Source organism: Entelurus aequoreus, linkage group LG13 (genome assembly GCF_033978785.1).
Source record: "Entelurus aequoreus isolate RoL-2023_Sb linkage group LG13, RoL_Eaeq_v1.1, whole genome shotgun sequence".
Classification (NCBI taxonomy): domain Eukaryota; kingdom Metazoa; phylum Chordata; class Actinopteri; order Syngnathiformes; family Syngnathidae; genus Entelurus; species Entelurus aequoreus.
In genome coordinates this window covers 8032577-8052808 of record NC_084743.1, presented here as the reverse complement: position 1 = coordinate 8052808, position 20232 = coordinate 8032577, and the positions used below count along the sequence as shown (strand labels likewise).

At 44.0% G+C, this 20232-nt stretch overlaps 1 protein-coding gene and 1 non-coding gene across 3 annotated transcripts in view; one reads left to right on the top strand and one right to left on the bottom strand.

Annotated features, from left to right (window-relative positions):
- LOC133663122 (pleckstrin homology domain-containing family M member 3-like) overlaps positions 1 to 11670 on the top strand; it is a 42352-nt gene extending 30682 nt beyond the window's left edge. For both annotated transcript variants that reach the window (XM_062067356.1, XM_062067355.1), the window contains exons 7-8: positions 10655 to 10812; positions 10888 to 11670. In XM_062067356.1, the coding sequence (XP_061923340.1) occupies positions 10655 to 10812; positions 10888 to 11041 (312 nt within the window). In that variant the 3' untranslated portion in view covers positions 11042 to 11670. The remainder of the gene's footprint in view (positions 1 to 10654; positions 10813 to 10887) is intronic.
- Positions 11671 to 19468: 7798 nt separating this feature from the next.
- trnas-gcu (transfer RNA serine (anticodon GCU)) lies at positions 19469 to 19550 on the bottom strand. Its single transcript has one exon. It is a non-coding gene; the product is annotated as a tRNA-Ser (tRNA).
- Positions 19551 to 20232: the final 682 nt, after the last annotated feature.

Here is a 20232-nt window from a genome sequence, read left to right as displayed (position 1 = left end):
GTCAAGTGTTACATCAAACTAAGTCAAGTGTTACATCAAACTAAGTCAAGTGTTATATCAAACTAAGTCAAGTGTTACATCAAACTAAGTCAAGTGTTGCATCAAACTAAGTCAAGTGTTACATCAAACTAAGTCAAGTGTTATATCAAACTAAGTCAAGTGTTACATCAAACTAAGTCAAGTGTTATATCAAACTAAGTCAAGTGTTATATCAAACTAAGTCAAGTGTTACATCAAACTAAGTCAAGTGTTGCATCAAACTAAGTCAAGTGTTACATCAAACTAAGTCAAGTGTTACATCAAACTAAGTCAAGTGTTACATCAAACTAAGTCAAGTGTTACATCAAACTAAGTCAAGTGTTACATCAAACTAAGTCAAGTGTTACATCAAACTAAGTCAAGTGTTATATCAAACTAAGTCAAGTGTTACATCAAACTAAGTCAAGTGTTACATCAAACTAAGTCAAGTGTTACATCAAACTAAGTCAAGTGTTATATCAAACTAAGTCAAGTGTTGCATCAAACTAAGTCAAGTGTTACATCAAACTAAGTCAAGTGTTATATCAAACTAAGTCAAGTGTTACATCAAACTAAGTCAAGTGTTACATCAAACTAAGTCAAGTGTTATATCAAACTAAGTCAAGTGTTACATCAAACTAAGTCAAGTGTTACATCAAACTAAGTCAAGTGTTATATCAAACTAAGTCAAGTGTTACATCAAACTAAGTCAAGTGTTACATCAAACTAAGTCAAGTGTTGCATCAAACTAAGTCAAGTGTTACATCAAACTAAGTCAAGTGTTACATCAAACTAAGTCAAGTGTTATATCAAACTAAGTCAAGTGTTACATCAAACTAAGTCAAGTGTTACATCAAACTAAGTCAAGTGTTGCATCAAACTAAGTCAATTGTTACATCAAACTAAGTCAAGTGTTACATCAAACTAAGTCAAGTGTTATATCAAACTAAGTCAAGTGTTACATCAAACTAAGTCAAGTGTTACATCAAACTAAGTCAAGTGTTATATCAAACTAAGTCAAGTGTTACATCAAACTAAGTCAAGTGTTGCATCAAACTAAGTCAAGTGTTACATCAAACTAAGTCAAGTGTTATATCAAACTAAGTCAAGTGTTACATCAAACTAAGTCAAGTGTTACATCAAACTAAGTCAAGTGTTATATCAAACTAAGTCAAGTGTTACATCAAACTAAGTCAAGTGTTACATCAAACTAAGTCAAGTGTTATATCAAACTAAGTCAAGTGTTACATCAAACTAAGTCAAGTGTTACATCAAACTAAGTCAAGTGTTGCATCAAACTAAGTCAAGTGTTACATCAAACTAAGTCAAGTGTTACATCAAACTAAGTCAAGTGTTACATCAAACTAAGTCAAGTGTTACATCAAACTAAGTCAAGTGTTGCATCAAACTAAGTCAAGTGTTACATCAAACTAAGTCAAGTGTTATATCAAACTAAGTCAAGTGTTACATCAAACTAAGTCAAGTGTTACATCAAACTAAGTCAAGTGTTATATCAAACTAAGTCAAGTGTTACATCAAACTAAGTCAAGTGTTACATCAAACTAAGTCAAGTGTTGCATCAAACTAAGTCAAGTGTTACATCAAACTAAGTCAAGTGTTACATCAAACTAAGTCAAGTGTTATATCAAACTAAGTCAAGTGTTACATCAAACTAAGTCAAGTGTTACATCAAACTAAGTCAAGTGTTGCATCAAACTAAGTCAAGTGTTACATCAAACTAAGTCAAGTGTTACATCAAACTAAGTCAAGTGTTATATCAAACTAAGTCAAGTGTTACATCAAACTAAGTCAAGTGTTACATCAAACTAAGTCAAGTGTTATATCAAACTAAGTCAAGTGTTACATCAAACTAAGTCAAGTGTTGCATCAAACTAAGTCAAGTGTTACATCAAACTAAGTCAAGTGTTATATCAAACTAAGTCAAGTGTTACATCAAACTAAGTCAAGTGTTACATCAAACTAAGTCAAGTGTTATATCAAACTAAGTCAAGTGTTACATCAAACTAAGTCAAGTGTTACATCAAACTAAGTCAAGTGTTATATCAAACTAAGTCAAGTGTTACATCAAACTAAGTCAAGTGTTACATCAAACTAAGTCAAGTGTTGCATCAAACTAAGTCAAGTGTTACATCAAACTAAGTCAAGTGTTACATCAAACTAAGTCAAGTGTTACATCAAACTAAGTCAAGTGTTACATCAAACTAAGTCAAGTGTTGCATCAAACTAAGTCAAGTGTTACATCAAACTAAGTCAAGTGTTACATCAAACTAAGTCAAGTGTTATATCAAACTAAGTCAAGTGTTACATCAAACTAAGTCAAGTGTTACATCAAACTAAGTCAAGTGTTATATCAAACTAAGTCAAGTGTTACATCAAACTAAGTCAAGTGTTGCATCAAACTAAGTCAAGTGTTACATCAAACTAAGTCAAGTGTTATATCAAACTAAGTCAAGTGTTACATCAAACTAAGTCAAGTGTTACATCAAACTAAGTCAAGTGTTATATCAAACTAAGTCAAGTGTTACATCAAACTAAGTCAAGTGTTACATCAAACTAAGTCAAGTGTTATATCAAACTAAGTCAAGTGTTACATCAAACTAAGTCAAGTGTTACATCAAACTAAGTCAAGTGTTGCATCAAACTAAGTCAAGTGTTACATCAAACTAAGTCAAGTGTTACATCAAACTAAGTCAAGTGTTACATCAAACTAAGTCAAGTGTTACATCAAACTAAGTCAAGTTTTACATCAAACTAAGTCAAGTGTTACATCAAACTAAGTCAAGTGTTACATCAAACTAAGTCAAGTGTTATATCAAACTAAGTCAAGTGTTATATCAAACTAAGTCAAGTGTTGCATCAACACAGTTACATCAAACTAAGTCAAGTGTTACATCAAACTAAGTCAAGTGTTGCATCAACACAGTTACATCAAACTAAGTCAAGTGTTGTATTAAACTAAGTCAAGTGTTGCATCAAACTAAGTCAAGTGTTACATCAAACTAAGTCAAGTGTTGTATCAAACTAAGTCAAGTGTTGTATTAAACTAAGTCAAGTGTTGTATCAAACTAAGTCAAGTGTTGTATTAAACTAAGTCAAGTGTTGCATCAAACTAAGTCAAGTGTTACATCAAACTAAGTCAAGTGTTACATCAAACTAAGTCAAGTGTTACATCAAACTAAGTCAAGTGTTGCATCAACACAGTTACATCAAACTAAGTCAAGTGTTACATCAAACTAAGTCAAGTGTTGCATCAAACTAAGTCAAGTGTTGCATCAACACAGTTACATCAAACTAAGTCAAGTGTTACATCAAACTAAGTCAAGTGTTACATCAAACTAAGTCAAGTGTTGCATCAAACTAAGTCAAGGAATCATGCAGAGTTCAATTATGCTCCATGAGGAGTGACGTTATGGGCTGTACTCTAGTTACAGTTCCAACCTACAGTCTAAGGTACAGTCCCACGTGCTCCTCTATTTATTTGGGAAGTCCCTGGTTCCATCACTGAGGCTGCCTCTGAAGGAAGGGGGGTCATCTCAGCAGCCCCAGTTAGACACAATATGTGATTATTCACAAATGCAAATGTGCTGACACTCGTGATATCGCCCTGTGTCTGCTTTGTCTGCGTCATGGTACTCCATGTTCGGCCTTGGCAGTCAGCAGGCCGAGTCTGGACACAAACACTGATATGAGACGACTCGCAATCTTAGGGTTGCAAGTTGTCCCTTTGCACAGATAGAAAAGTACAACTTCAGCACAATTGATAATAACTGTAGCAACGGCCCTTAAAGGCCTACTGAAATGAAATGTTCTTATTTAAACGGGAATAGCAGATCCATTCTATGTGTCATACTTGATCATTTCGCCATATTGACATATTTTTACTGAAAGGATTTAGTAGAGAACATCGACGATAAAGTTTGCAACTTTTGGTCGCTAATAAAAAAGCCTTGCCTGTAGCGGAAGTAGCGTGACGTCACAGGTTGTGGAGCTCCTCACATCTGCACATTGTTTACAATCATGGCCACCAGCAGAAGTAGCGTGACGTCACAGGTTGTGGAGCGCCTCACATCTGCACATTGTTTACAATCATGGCCACCAGCAGAAGTAGCGTGACGTCACAGGTTGTGGAGCTCCTCACATCTGCACATTGTTTACAATCATGGCCACCAGCAGAAGTAGCGTGACGTCACAGGTTGTGGAGCTCCTCACATCTGCACATTGTTTACAATCATGGCCACCAGCAGAAGTAGCGTGACATCACAGGTTGTGGAGCGCCTCACATCTGCACATTGTTTACAATCATGGCCACCAGCAGAAGTAGTGTGACATCACAGGTTGTGGAGCTCCTCACATCTGCACATTGTTTACAATCATGGCCACCAGCAGAAGTAGCGTGACGTCACACGTTGTGGAGCGCCTCACATCTGCACATTGTTTACAATCATGGCCACCAGCAGAAGTAGCGTGACGTCACAGGTTGTGGAGCGCCTCACATCTGCACATTGTTTACAATCATGGCCACCAGCAGAAGTAGCGTGACGTCACACGTTGTGGAGCGCCTCACATCTGCACATTGTTTACAATCATGGCCACCAGCAGAAGTAGTGTGACGTCACAGGTTGTGGAGCTCCTCACATCTGCACATTGTTTACAATCATGGCCACCAGCAGAAGTAGCGTGACATCACAGGTTGTGGAGCTCCTCACATCTGCACATTGTTTACAATCATGGCCACCAGCAGAAGTAGCGTGACGTCACAGGTTGTGGAGCGCCTCACATCTGCACATTGTTTACAATCATGGCCACCAGCAGAAGTAGTGTGACATCACAGGTTGTGGAGCGCCTCACATCTGCACATTGTTTACAATCATGGCCACCAGCAGAAGTAGTGTGACGTCACAGGTTGTGGAGCGCCTCACATCTGCACATTGTTTACAATCATGGCCACCAGCAGAAGTAGCGTGACGTCACAGGTTGTGGAGCTCCTCACATCTGCACATTGTTTACAATCATGGCCACCAGCAGAAGTAGCGTGACATCACAGGTTGTGGAGCGCCTCACATCTGCACATTGTTTACAATCATGGCCACCAGCAGAAGTAGCGTGACATCACAGGTTGTGGAGCTCCTCACATCTGCACATTGTTTACAATCATGGCCACCAGCAGAAGTAGCGTGACATCACAGGTTGTGGAGCTCCTCACATCTGCACATTGTTTACAATCATGGCCACCAGCAGAAGTAGCGTGACATCACAGGTTGTGGAGCGCCTCACATCTGCACATTGTTTACAATCATGGCCACCAGCAGAAGTAGCGTGACATCACAGGTTGTGGAGCGCCTCACATCTGCACATTGTTTACAATCATGGCCACCAGCAGAAGTAGTGTGACGTCACAGGTTGTGGAGCTCCTCACATCTGCACATTGTTTACAATCATGGCCACCAGCAGAAGTAGCGTGACGTCACACGTTGTGGAGCTCCTCACATCTGCACATTGTTTACAATCATGGCCACCAGCAGAAGTAGCGTGACATCACAGGTTGTGGAGCGCCTCACATCTGCACATTGTTTACAATCATGGCCACCAGCAGAAGTAGCGTGACGTCACAGGTTGTGGAGCTCCTCACATCTGCACATTGTTTACAATCATGGCCACCAGCAGAAGTAGTGTGACATCACAGGTTGTGGAGCTCCTCACATCTGCACATTGTTTACAATCATGGCCACCAGCAGAAGTAGTGTGACATCACAGGTTGTGGAGCTCCTCACATCTGCACATTGTTTACAATCATGGCCACCAGCAGAAGTAGCGTGACGTCACAGGTTGTGGAGCTCCTCACATCTGCACATTGTTTACAATCATGGCCACCAGCAGAAGTAGCGTGACGTCACAGGTTGTGGAGCTCCTCACATCTGCACATTGTTTACAATCATGGCCACCAGCAGAAGTAGTGTGACGTCACAGGTTGTGGAGCGCCTCACATCTGCACATTGTTTACAATCATGGCCACCAGCAGAAGTAGCGTGACATCACACGTTGTGGAGCGCCTCACATCTGCACATTGTTTACAATCATGGCCACCAGCAGAAGTAGCGTGACGTCACAGGTTGTGGAGCTCCTCACATCTGCACATTGTTTACAATCATGGCCACCAGCAGAAGTAGTGTGACATCACAGGTTGTGGAGCTCCTCACATCTGCACATTGTTTACAATCATGGCCACCAGCAGAAGTAGTGTGACATCACAGGTTGTGGAGCTCCTCACATCTGCACATTGTTTACAATCATGGCCACCAGCAGAAGTAGCGTGACATCACACGTTGTGGAGCTCCTCACATCTGCACATTGTTTACAATCATGGCCACCAGCAGAAGTAGCGTGACATCACAGGTTGTGGAGCTCCTCACATCTGCACATTGTTTACAATCATGGCCACCAGCAGAAGTAGCGTGACATCACAGGTTGTGGAGCGCCTCACATCTGCACATTGTTTACAATCATGGCCACCAGCAGAAGTAGCGTGACATCACAGGTTGTGGAGCGCCTCACATCTGCACATTGTTTACAATCATGGCCACCAGCAGAAGTAGCGTGACATCACACGTTGTGGAGCTCCTCACATCTGCACATTGTTTACAATCATGGCCACCAGCAGAAGTAGCGTGACGTCACAGGTTGTGGAGCTCCTCACATCTGCACATTGTTTACAATCATGGCCACCAGCAGAAGTAGCGTGACATCACAGGTTGTGGAGCTCCTCACATCTGCACATTGTTTACAATCATGGCCACCAGCAGAAGTAGCGTGACATCACAGGTTGTGGAGCGCCTCACATCTGCACATTGTTTACAATCATGGCCACCAGCAGAAGTAGCGTGACATCACAGGTTGTGGAGCTCCTCACATCTGCACATTGTTTACAATCATGGCCACCAGCAGAAGTAGCGTGACGTCACAGGTTGTGGAGCTCCTCACATCTGCACATTGTTTACAATCATGGCCACCAGCAGAAGTAGCGTGACATCACAGGTTGTGGAGCGCCTCACATCTGCACATTGTTTACAATCATGGCCACCAGCAGAAGTAGCGTGACATCACACGTTGTGGAGCTCCTCACATCTGCACATTGTTTACAATCATGGCCACCAGCAGAAGTAGCGTGACGTCACAGGTTGTGGAGCTCCTCACATCTGCACATTGTTTACAATCATGGCCACCAGCAGAAGTAGCGTGACATCACACGTTGTGGAGCTCCTCACATCTGCACATTGTTTACAATCATGGCCACCAGCAGAAGTAGCGTGACATCACAGGTTGTGGAGCTCCTCACATCTGCACATTGTTTACAATCATGGCCACCAGCAGAAGTAGCGTGACATCACACGTTGTGGAGCTCCTCACATCTGCACATTGTTTACAATCATGGCCACCAGCAGAAGTAGCGTGACATCACAGGTTGTGGAGCTCCTCACATCTGCACATTGTTTACAATCATGGCCACCAGCAGAAGTAGCGTGACATCACACGTTGTGGAGCTCCTCACATCTGCACATTGTTTACAATCATGGCCACCAGCAGAAGTAGCGTGACATCACAGGTTGTGGAGCTCCTCACATCTGCACATTGTTTACAATCATGGCCACCAGCAGAAGTAGCGTGACATCACAGGTTGTGGAGCTCCTCACATCTGCACATTGTTTACAATCATGGCCACCAGCAGAAGTAGCGTGACATCACAGGTTGTGGAGCTCCTCACATCTGCACATTGTTTACAATCATGGCCACCAGCAGAAGTAGCGTGACATCACAGGTTGTGGAGCTCCTCACATCTGCACATTGTTTACAATCATGGCCACCAGCAGAAGTAGCGTGACATCACACGTTGTGGAGCTCCTCACATCTGCACATTGTTTACAATCATGGCCACCAGCAGAAGTAGCGTGACATCACAGGTTGTGGAGCTCCTCACATCTGCACATTGTTTACAATCATGGCCACCAGCAGAAGTAGCGTGACATCACACGTTGTGGAGCTCCTCACATCTGCACATTGTTTACAATCATGGCCACCAGCAGAAGTAGCGTGACATCACACGTTGTGGAGCTCCTCACATCTGCACATTGTTTACAATCATGGCCACCAGCAGAAGTAGCGTGACATCACAGGTTGTGGAGCTCCTCACATCTGCACATTGTTTACAATCATGGCCACCAGCAGAAGTAGCGTGACATCACAGGTTGTGGAGCTCCTCACATCTGCACATTGTTTACAATCATGGCCACCAGCAGAAGTAGCGTGACATCACACGTTGTGGAGCTCCTCACATCTGCACATTGTTTACAATCATGGCCACCAGCAGAAGTAGCGTGACATCACAGGTTGTGGAGCTCCTCACATCTGCACATTGTTTACAATCATGGCCACCAGCAGAAGTAGCGTGACATCACAGGTTGTGGAGCGCCTCACATCTGCACATTGTTTACAATCATGGCCACCAGCAGCGAGAGAGATTCGGACCGAGAAAGCAACGATTACCCAATTAATTTGAGCGAGGATGAAAGATTTGTGGATGAGGAACGTTACAGTGAAGGACTAGAGTGCAGTGCAGGACGTATCTTTTTTCGCTCTGACCGTAACTTAGGTACAAGCTGGCTCATTGGATTCCACACTCTCTCCTTTTTCTATTGTAGATCACAGATTTGTATTTTAAACCACCTGAGATACTATATCCTCTTGAAAATGAGAGTCGAGAACGCGAAATGGACATTCAGTGCCTTTTATCTCCACGACAATACATCGGCGAAGCACTTTAGCTTCGGAGCTAACGTGATAGCATCGTGCTTAACTGCAGATAGAAACAGAAGAAACATGCCCCTGACTGGAAGGATAGACCGAAGATCAACAATACTACTAATTACTTCTACTCTCAGGAGACACTGAACTAAACCCTGGACCTGTAACTACACGGTTAATGCTGGCAAAGCCTAGCAATGCTGTTGCTAACGACGCCATTGAAACTAACTTAGCTACGGGACCTCGACAGAGCTATGCTAAAAACATTAGCTCTCCACCTACGCCAGCCCTCATCTGCTCATCAACACCCGTGCTCACCTGCGTTCCAGCGATCGACGGCGTGACGAAGGACTTCACCCGATCATCGTGCGGTCGGCGGCTAGCGTCGGATAGCGCGCCTGCTATCCAACTCAAAGTCCTCCTGGTTGTGTTGCTGTAGCCAGCCGCTAATACACCGATCCCACCTACAGCTTTCTTCTTTGCAGTCTCCATTGTTCATTAAACAAATTGCAAAAGATTCACCAACACAGATGTCCACAATACTGTGGAATTTTGTGATGAAAACAGACGACTTAAGCTGGCCACCGTGCTGTTCCAAAATGTCTGCTACAATCCGTGACGTCACGCGCAAACGTCATCATACCGAGACGTTTTCAGCAGGATATTTCCTGGGAAATGTAAAATGTCACTTTATAAGTTAACCCGGTCGTATTGGCATGTGTTGCAATGTTAAGATGTCATCATTGATATATAAACTATCAGACTGCGTGGTCGCTAGTAGTGGCTTTCAGTAGGCCTTTAAGCATAAGATAATATGTACATAATTATTGTAACATTTCCCTCCTGTTTATCACATAACTTCCCCAGACTCTTCTTATCCCCAATAACTTCTTCTTGCGACTTTCAGTTAATAGTTCATTTCCCTAGGGCCAAGTTCCCTAGGGCCAAGTTCCCTAGGGCCAAGTTATGTTTACACTCAGAGTTCAACATCATCATTTTTTTTTCTTTTCAATTTTTATATATAGTCACCAGGGTCTGAAAACAGATCAGGAACACCGTCCAGGTAGGTACCCTCGTCATCAGATCCATCTTTCTTGTGGTCCGCCAGAAGGTGCATCTGAACAGTTCTATCATCTGCTGGGCTAATCGCTGTGGTGATCAGACGGTTAAGCAGAGAACGCAGACAGGGAATACAACAACATCCACACAGCGTCAGTATTGCTGCAAACAGCCATAGATACTAGAATTGATGATACTTGTATTTGCCCAACACATCCAACATAGATGTATCTATGCCAGAGTGCTCTTTCATTTGACCGTTGAGGGTGTGCGGGCCTTCCAGTGCTCTGGTCAGACTATCTTCTGCATCAGTGTTTGGTATGAAGTGCAACACTGTTCACCCAATATTGTGCACACCTCTCCTTGTTCCGCTAACATGTCCAGCGCCATCCGGGTTTGAAAGGCCATAAGGGAGGTGGCGGCGATTTGATCAGCGACGGCTTCAAGTCTGGCCTGTGTCCAATTTCCTAATCTCTGTACGTTGTAGTGGACGTAGTTTATTCTGTCAACATTCTTGTTAATCGTACACCACCAGTAGATGGATGATTCCAATCCAGCTGCAACTTGATCTACCAATTGATAGTCGTCAGGTGCACCTCTTTGGACACCCGTTGCATGGATAGAAGTCGGGTCTTCAACACTTTGCCAGTTTACATCACGTCTAGTACTTCTTCTCCTTAGTTTTTCTTCTCAATCTTTTCCGTCTTGTATTCTTTTGTCCTTCTTTTTTTCTTCTATTCTCTCCTCCTCCTCCTGGCAGGTGGTGGACGGCCAGCTGGCTCCCTTCCTGTCCAAAGTGGTGAAGTGTTCCAGCGCCCACGTGTTGGACTGCAGCCAGTGTCGGGACAAGGGTCTGGTGTGTGAGCTGTGTCAGCAGCAGCAGCTCATCTTCCCCTTCCAGGAGAGCGCCACCCACAGGTGAGTTGAAGACTCATCTTCCCCTTCCAGGAGAGCGCCACCCACAGGTGGGTTGAAGACTCTGTCCTGTTGCAGGTGCGAGGGCTGCGGCGCCGTCTTCCACGCGGCGTGTCGCCAGAAGGCGCGGCCGTGTCCTCGCTGCGTGCGCAGAGAACTTCACCACAAGGCTCCGCCCTCCTTCTGGTCGCCGGACGACGACTGCTTCCACCTGCCCTACCAGGACACCTGAGACACGCCCTCTTCCTGGTGGCTCCGCCTCCTCTTGCTTCTCACCATGACCTGATCCATCAGTTGTCATGGAAACAGTCAATGACAATAAAACCATCCTCACCAAAGTTTTGTCTGCAACACGACTCGACTCACTTGAAATGTTTTTGGACATAACAAACCTGATGTAGTATTATTATTATTATTATTATTATTATTATTATTATTATTGTTGTTGTTGATGACCACGTGACCATTTCAAGTTCAACGTCTTGAAGAAGCCAACAGGAAATAAGACTTTTTATTGTAATATCTTCTATTTCATGACTTCTCACTAAAAGGCTGATTTAACGTTAGCGTGCTTCTTATCTCATTAGCATCGTTAGCTAACAAGGAGTTTGTTGGAGAAAAGTCTTCAAGTTGCTACTTTTTGACTTTTTATTTCACTTTTCAGCCAGGAAATCAAATCTTTCAATTCAGGGACTGAATTTTGTACTTTGGCCAAAATATGTGCTTTTATTTTGAAGTTGCATTTTACTCAACGTAGTTGTTCAAATGTGCACTTTTTGCTCCTGTTGATCTCCATGCAACAAGAAAAATACTTTTGCTGTTTTAGTTTTGTTTGTCGCAAATAAAAAAGTCTTAAAGAGACCTCGTTGTTGTTGTCACATGACCTGTCCTCCATTGCAGACTAGTCTTTACACCAGTTGTTGTTGTTGTCACATGACCTGTCCTCCATTGCAGACTAGTCTTTACACCAGTTGTTGTTGTTGTCACATGACCTGTCCTCCATTGCAGACTAGTCTTTACACCAGTCGTTGTTGTTGTTACATGACCTGTCCTCCATTGCAGACTAGTCTTTACATCAGTTGTTGTTGTCACATGACCTGTCCTCCATTGCAGACTAGTCTTTACACCAGTTGTTGTTGTTGTCACATGACCTGTCCTCCATTGCAGACTAGTCTTTACACCAGTTGTTGTTGTTGTCACATGACCTGTCCTCCATTGCAGACTAGTCTTTACACCAGTTGTTGTTGTTGTCACATGACCTGTCCTCCATTGCAGACTAGTCTTTACACCAGTTGTTGTTGTTGTCACATGACCTGTCCTCCATTGCAGACTAGTCTTTACACCAGTTGTTGTTGTTGTCACATGACCTGTCCTCCATTGCAGACTAGTCTTTACACCAGTTGTTGTTGTTGTTACATGACCTGTCCTCCATTGCAGACTAGTCTTTACACCAGTTGTTGTTGTTGTCACATGACCTGTCCTCCATTGCAGACTAGTCTTTACACCAGTTGTTGTTGTTGTCACATGACCTGTCCTCCATTGCAGACTAGTCTTTACACCAGTTGTTGTTGTTGTTACATGACCTGTCCTCCATTGCAGACTAGTCTTTACATCAGTTGTTGTTGTTGTCACATGACCTGTCCTCCATTGCAGACTAGTCTTTACACCAGTTGTTGTTGTTGTCACATGACCTGTCCTCCATTGCAGACTAGTCTTTACACCAGTTGTTGTTGTCACATGACCTGTCCTCCATTGCAGACTAGTCTTTACACCAGTTGTTGTTGTTGTCACATGACCTGTCCTCCATTGCAGACTAGTCTTTACACCAGTTGTTGTTGTCACATGACCTGTCCTCCATTGCAGACTAGTCTTTACACCAGTTGTTGTTGTTGTCACATGACCTGTCCTCCATTGCAGACTAGTCTTTACACCAGTTGTTGTTGTTGTCACATGACCTGTCCTCCATTGCAGACTAGTCTTTACACCAGTTGTTGTTGTTGTCACATGACCTGTCCTCCATTGCAGACTAGTCTTTACACCAGTTGTTGTTGTTGTTGTCACATGACCTGTCCTCCATTGCAGACTAGTCTTTACACCAGTTGTTGTTGTTGTCACATGACCTGTCCTCCATTGCAGACTAGTCTTTACACCAGTTGTTGTTGTTGTCACATGACCTGTCCTCCATTGCAGACTAGTCTTTACACCAGTCGTTGTTGTTGTCACATGACCTGTCCTCCATTGCAGACTAGTCTTTACACCAGTTGTTGTTGTTGTCACATGACCTTTCCTCCATTGCAGACTAGTCTTTACACCAGTTGTTGTTGTCACATGACCTGTCCTCCATTGCAGACTAGTCTTTACACCAGTTGTTGTTGTCACATGACCTGTCCTCCATTGCAGACTAGTCTTTACATCAGTTGTTGTTGTTGTCACATGACCTGTCCTCCATTGCAGACTAGTCTTTACACCAGTTGTTGTTGTCACATGACCTGTCCTCCATTGCAGACTAGTCTTTACACCAGTTGTTGTTGTCACATGACCTTTCCTCCATTGCAGACTAGTCTTTACACCAGTTGTTGTTGTTGTCACATGACCTGTCCTCCATTGCAGACTAGTCTTTACACCAGTTGTTGTTGTTGTCACATGACCTGTCCTCCATTGCAGACTAGTCTTTACACCAGTTGTTGTTGTTGTCACATGACCTGTCCTCCATTGCAGACTAGTCTTTACATCAGTTGTTGTTGTTGTCACATGACCTGTCCTCCATTGCAGACTAGTCTTTACACCAGTTGTTGTTGTTGTCACATGACCTTTCCTCCATTGCAGACTAGTCTTTACACCAGTTGTTGTTGTCACATGACCTGTCCTCCATTGCAGACTAGTCTTTACACCAGTTGTTGTTGTCACATGACCTGTCCTCCATTGCAGACTAGTCTTTACATCAGTTGTTGTTGTTGTCACATGACCTGTCCTCCATTGCAGACTAGTCTTTACACCAGTTGTTGTTGTTGTCACATGACCTGTCCTCCATTGCAGACTAGTCTTTACACCAGTTGTTGTTGTTGTTGTCACATGACCTGTCCTCCATTGCAGACTAGTCTTTACACCAGTTGTTGTTGTTGTCACATGACCTGTCCTCCATTGCAGACTAGTCTTTACACCAGTTGTTGTTGTTGTCACATGACCTGTCCTCCATTGCAGACTAGTCTTTACACCAGTTGTTGTTGTTGTCACATGACCTGTCCTCCATTGCAGACTAGTCTTTACACCAGTTGTTGTTGTTGTCACATGACCTGTCCTCCATTGCAGACTAGTCTTTACACCAGTTGTTGTTGTTGTCACATGACCTGTCCTCCATTGCAGACTAGTCTTTACACCAGTTGTTGTTGTCACATGACCTGTCCTCCATTGCAGACTAGTCTTTACACCAGTTGTTGTTGTCACATGACCTGTCCTCCATTGCAGACTAGTCTTTACACCAGTTGTTGTTGTTGTCACATGACCTGTCCTCCATTGCAGACTAGTCTTTACACCAGTTGTTGTTGTTGTCACATGACCTGTCCTCCATTGCAGACTAGTCTTTACAACAGTTGTTGTTGTTGTCACATGACCTGTCCTCCATTGCAGACTAGTCTTTACACCAGTCTTTGTTGTTGTCACATGACCTGTCCTCCATTGCAGACTAGTCTTTACACCAGTTGTTGTTGTTGTCACATGACCTGTCCTCCATTGCAGACTAGTCTTTACACCAGTTGTTGTTGTTGTCACATGACCTGTCCTCCATTGCAGACTAGTCTTTACACCAGTTGTTGTTGTTGTCACATGACCTGTCCTCCATTGCAGACTAGTCTTTACACCAGTTGTTGTTGTTGTCACATGACCTGTCCTCCATTGCAGACTAGTCTTTACACCAGTTGTTGTTGTTGTCACATGACCTGTCCTCCATTGCAGACTAGTCTTTACACCAGTTGTTGTTGTTGTCACATGACCTGTCCTCCATTGCAGACTAGTCTTTACACCAGTTGTTGTTGTCACATGACCTGTCCTCCATTGCAGACTAGTCTTTACATCAGTTGTTGTTGTTGTCACATGACCTGTCCTCCATTGCAGACTAGTCTTTACACCAGTTGTTGTTGTTGTCACATGACCTGTCCTCCATTGCAGACTAGTCTTTACATCAGTTGTTGTTGTTGTCACATGACCTGTCCTCCATTGCAGACTAGCTGAATTACGACGCCGAGATGAGCGGTCGCACCCTCTTTCGCTCCCGATCGGGAATCCAAACAACTGCTCGGATTATCCCACACTTCCTCCTTTTTCTACTGTGGATCACGGATTTATATTTTAAACCTCCTCGGATACTCTACCCTCTTGAAAATGAGAGTCGAGAATGCGAAATGGACATACACAGTGACTTTTATCTCCACAATACATCGGCGAAGCACCTTGGCTTTGGAGCTAACGTGTTAGCATCGTGCTTGTCTGCACATCGAGGCAGAAGAAACATGCCCCTGACTGGAAGGATAGACAGAAAGTCAATAATACTATTATTACTTCTACTATCAGGAGACACTGAACTCAACCCTGGACCTGCAGCAACACGGTTAATGTTGTCCCGACTGGCGAAGACTAGCAATGCTACTGCTAGCGTCGCCATCGAAGCTAACTCGGCTACCGGCTCATCTCAGCTCAAGCTCACCTGTGCTCCAGCGGTCGGCGGCTCGGCGGAGGACTTCGCCCCGTTCATCGACACGGTCGGAGGCTCGGCGGCGGCGGTGGAGGACGACACGGTCATCAGAGAAGGCAGCGACTCAGCGGCGGTGAACGACGCGGCGGCTGCGGTGGACGGCGACCCAGACATCGGTGATTGCGGGGAACTGCACGAGATGGCGGGGGTCCACGCGACTTCTCCCCGGTCCCGGACGGCCGAGGACGCGGCATACACAGGATTTAGAGGCGCCTTTACACAAACATTTTCGTTATTCTCTTTCTCTTTGTCTTCAAAAAAGCCCGCCAAAAGGAAACCCAACCCATCCCCCAGCAACCCTACCTGGCTTCCTCCTCCCTCTCCCTCCCCTCCCCCTTTCTCTCCCTCCTCCTTCACCTGGAGGACGATCAATATGCCTCTCTCTCCTCTCTCTCCTTGCTCTTCAACTGCAACAGCAATAATAACCAACAATTTTTCTGGTCAGTACCACAACACAGCGGACTCTGATGCTCTTTTTGGTTCCAGTGGACTACACATCATCCACCTTAATGTGAACAGCCTCTCTGGAACCAAACTCGACCAAATCAGAGAAATGTTCCTCAACACGAAGGTAAAAATCTTGTGTTTCTCTGAAACCAAATTTGATCAAAGTATTTCTGACTCAGAGATAGAAATACAAAACTTTTCGGTTATCAGAAAGGATAGGAATAAGCACGGTGGGGGCGTTTGTATGTATATTCACCAGGATATTAAATGCATAACTCGCACTGATCTTAACCACAATGACCTGGAATCTGTGTGGGCGGAAATCAAATTTAAAAATGCTAAGCCGGTACTAATAGGGACTGTTTATAGACCCCCTAATCAGAGTGATTTCTATGGGGCTTTGGAAGAATGCTTGGCGGGGACAGACAACATGGAGAAAATTATAACTGGGGATCTGAACACAGATATTCAACGCAAAGATGCGCCTGTCTTCAGATCCTTCAGCAAGTTTTGTAATCTGCAAGGTCTTTCCCAGCTAATAGCGCTACCCACAAGGGTGTGTGATTCCACCCAATCAACCATAGATCTCATTCTCACTTCAGACCGGCCTAAAATAAAAAATAGTGGGGTCATGATCTGTGGTCTTAACGACCACTATCTAACCTTCTGCACCCGTAAAATAGCTAAACCCAAAGCCAATGGCCACATAACAGCCCAATCCAGATCCCTTAAAAAATACTCCAGTGATAATTTCAATTTAAAATGAGATGAGTGGGACTGGTCCCCTGTGCTCGCGAGCAACCTGGTCGATGTCGCTTGGGATCGCTTCAAAACGGCGTTCCTAAAGATACTAAACGACACGGCTCCCGTGAAAACAGTCAGGATCAAAGCCCGCTCGGAACCATGGATGAATCCGGACCTATTAGCTGCCATAAAAGACAGAGACAGAAAATACTCTGAATACCAAAAATGTAAAACAGAAGTAGATAAACAACCCAATAATATCAACCTCAAATTACTCCTTTCAACTCTCAAAAAGCAATGCAATAAATTAAGAAATAAGTCAACCAACCTGACTAAATCCTTAAAAAGAAATGACATTAACGACAAAATAGAGGAAAACACAAATAAGCCACGTGAGCTCTGGAAAATTCTCAACAACCAGCTTCCTGGTTGCAGCCAGAAACTTAAAACCAGACTCACCAACATCAGCATCAAGGAGGGTGACTCCCTCATTACAGACAAAATGGAGGTAGCTAGCAGACTTAACGCCTTTTTCACCAGCATAGCCACAACTCTTGTCAACAAGCTGTCCCACCACTCCGGTCGCTTTGGTGTAGAACACATTAAAGCCTTCTACAGAAAGCTAGGAGTATCCAACGATGATTTCAAATTAGAAATGGTCACAGCTGATGAGGTGTTTAAAAAATTGAGCGCGCTCCACCCTAACAAGGCCACCGGCCTTGATAATATTCCCTCCAGATTCCTCAGGGACTCTGCCTCCATCATTGCCCCGATCATCACGCACATAATAAACCTATCAATTACACAAGGCCAAGTACCAAAACATTTTAAGATAGCAAGAGTAACTCCCCTCTTTAAAAAAGGAAGCAAATTGGAACCTTGCAACTACCGACCTGTTTCTATTCTCAGCTCCATTTCCGAAGTAATGGAGAAAATAGTTTATGAACAGGTCGATAGTTACCTTGCCACTAATAAACTCATGTACAAATTCCAATCCGGCTTCAGAACTAACCACTCCACTGACACATGCCTTCTCTATGTGAGCGACCACATCAAACATGAGGTGGACGCGGGCAAATACTGCGGCATGGTCATGCTGGACCTTCAGAAGGTCTTTGACACCGTTAACCACGCTATACTGTTGGATAAGCTCAGAGCAATCGGATTTAACAAAACCTCTTGGAGCTGGATGCAGTCTTACTTGGAGGGGAGGGAGCAGGTGGTAGAGGTGAACGGCACCGTGTCCCCCCCCCCTCTCGGTGAGCTGTGGAGTCCCCCAAGGCAGTATATTGGGACCTTTACTGTTCCTAATATACATAAACGACATGTCATCGGCATGTGACTGTGAATTGTTTTTGTTTGCGGATGACTCTGCCTTGCTGGTATCAGACAAGGACAAGTCACAGGTGTAGAACTTGCACCTGGCTCGCTGACAACAAGCTATCCATACACTTGGGTAAAACAGAATCCATCCTGTTTGGGTCCCACATCAACCTTAAGAAAGTCAATGACTTCACCATAAAAGTAGGTGACAGTGTCATCACCAGGAAAGATGAGGTCACCTACCTAGGATCGGAAAGATGAGGTCACCTACCTAGGATCCATTATAGAGGCTAATCTTTCCTGTGATAAAATGGCAACCAAGGTAATCAAAAAGGTTAACCAATGAACGAAATTTCTCTACAGAATTTCCTCTCTGGTCAACAAAAGCACCTTGAGGATTCTGGCGGGAACTCTCGTTCAACCCTTTTTCCATTACGCATGCACCTCCTGGTACCCTAGCACCTCCAAAACCCTCAAATCTAAACGCCAAACATCCCAGAACAAGCTAGTCAGATTACTTTTAGACCTCCACCCCAGATCCCACCTCACTCCTACCCACTTCTCTAAAGTGGGCTGGCTCAAGGTGGAGGACAGAGTTAAACAACTTGCACTGAGCCTAGTCTATAAAATCCGCTACACCTCCCTGATACCGAAGTACATGTCAAACTACTTCCTTAATGTAAATGACCGCCATAACCACAACACCAGGGGGAGCTCCACTAACCACGTTAAACCCAGATTCCCATCTAACAAAGGTCTTAACTCATTCTCCTTCTATGCCACATCAATGTGGAATGCACTCCCAACAGGTATAAAAGAAAGGGCATCTCTATCCTCCTTCAAAAGCGCAATAAAAGTTCACCTCCAGGCAGCTACAACCCTAAACTAACACCCTCCCCGGATTGATAATAATCAAATGTAAACAATCAAATGCAGATACTTTTTCTTATGCCTTCTGATCTCTCTCTCTCTCTCTCTCTCTCTCTCTCTCTCTCTCTCTCTCTCTCTCTCTCTCTCTCTCTCTCTCTCTCTCTCTCTATCTATGTCCACTACTTGATGTCCATATCCCCCCCCCCCCCCCTCCACACCCCTGATTGTAAATAATGTAAATAATTCAATGTGATTATCTTGTGTGATGACTGTATTATGATGATAGTATATCTGATAGTATATATCTGTATCATGAATCAATTTAAGTGGACCCCGACTTAAACAAGTTGAAAAACTTATTGGGGTGTTACCATTTAGTGGTCAATTGTACGGAATATGTACTTCACTGTGCAACCTACTAATAAAAGTCTCAATCAATCAATCTTTACACCAGTTGTTGTTGTCACATGACATGTCCTCCATTGCACAAGACACCAGTCGCTCTCTCACTTCAACCAAAACTCATATCGACGACGATGGGATTCGAACCCATGCGTGCAAAGCACAAAGGATTAGCAGTCCATCGCCTTAACCACTCGGCCACCTCGTCGACTTCCTCTGCCTACTTCTAGACAATGCTTGTGCTACATTTTGTGAATCTGGTCGTGTTACATCTAGTTGTTACATTTTGTGATCTGGTCATGCTACATCGAGTTGTGTTACATTGTGATCTAGTCGTGTTACAACTAGTCATGATACATTTTGTTATCTAGTTGTGTTACATATAGTTATGTTACATTTTGTGATATAATCGTTTTTACATCTAGCCGTGTTACATTCCCCAACAAAGCCCTACAAAGTACAGGCCACTGGCCATATTGCTGGTGCTGCTCCCCCAACAAAGCACTACAAAGTACAGGCCACTGGCCATATGGCTGGTGCTGCTCCCCCAACAAAGTACTACAAAGTACAGGCCACTGGCCACATTGCTGGTGCTGCTCCCCCAACAAAGCCCTACAAAGTACAGGCCACTGGCCCATTGCTGGTGCTGCTCCCCAACAAAGCTACAAAGTACAGGCCACTGGCCATATGGCTGGTGCTGCTCCCCAACAAAGTACTACAAAGTACAGGCCACTGGCCACATTGCTGGTGCTGCTCCCCCAACAAAGTACTACAAAGTACAGGCACTGGCCATATTGCTGGTGCTGCTCCCCAACAAAGCCCTACAAGTACAGGCCACTGGCCATATGGCTGGTGCTGCTCCCCCAACAAAGTACTACAAAGTACAGGCC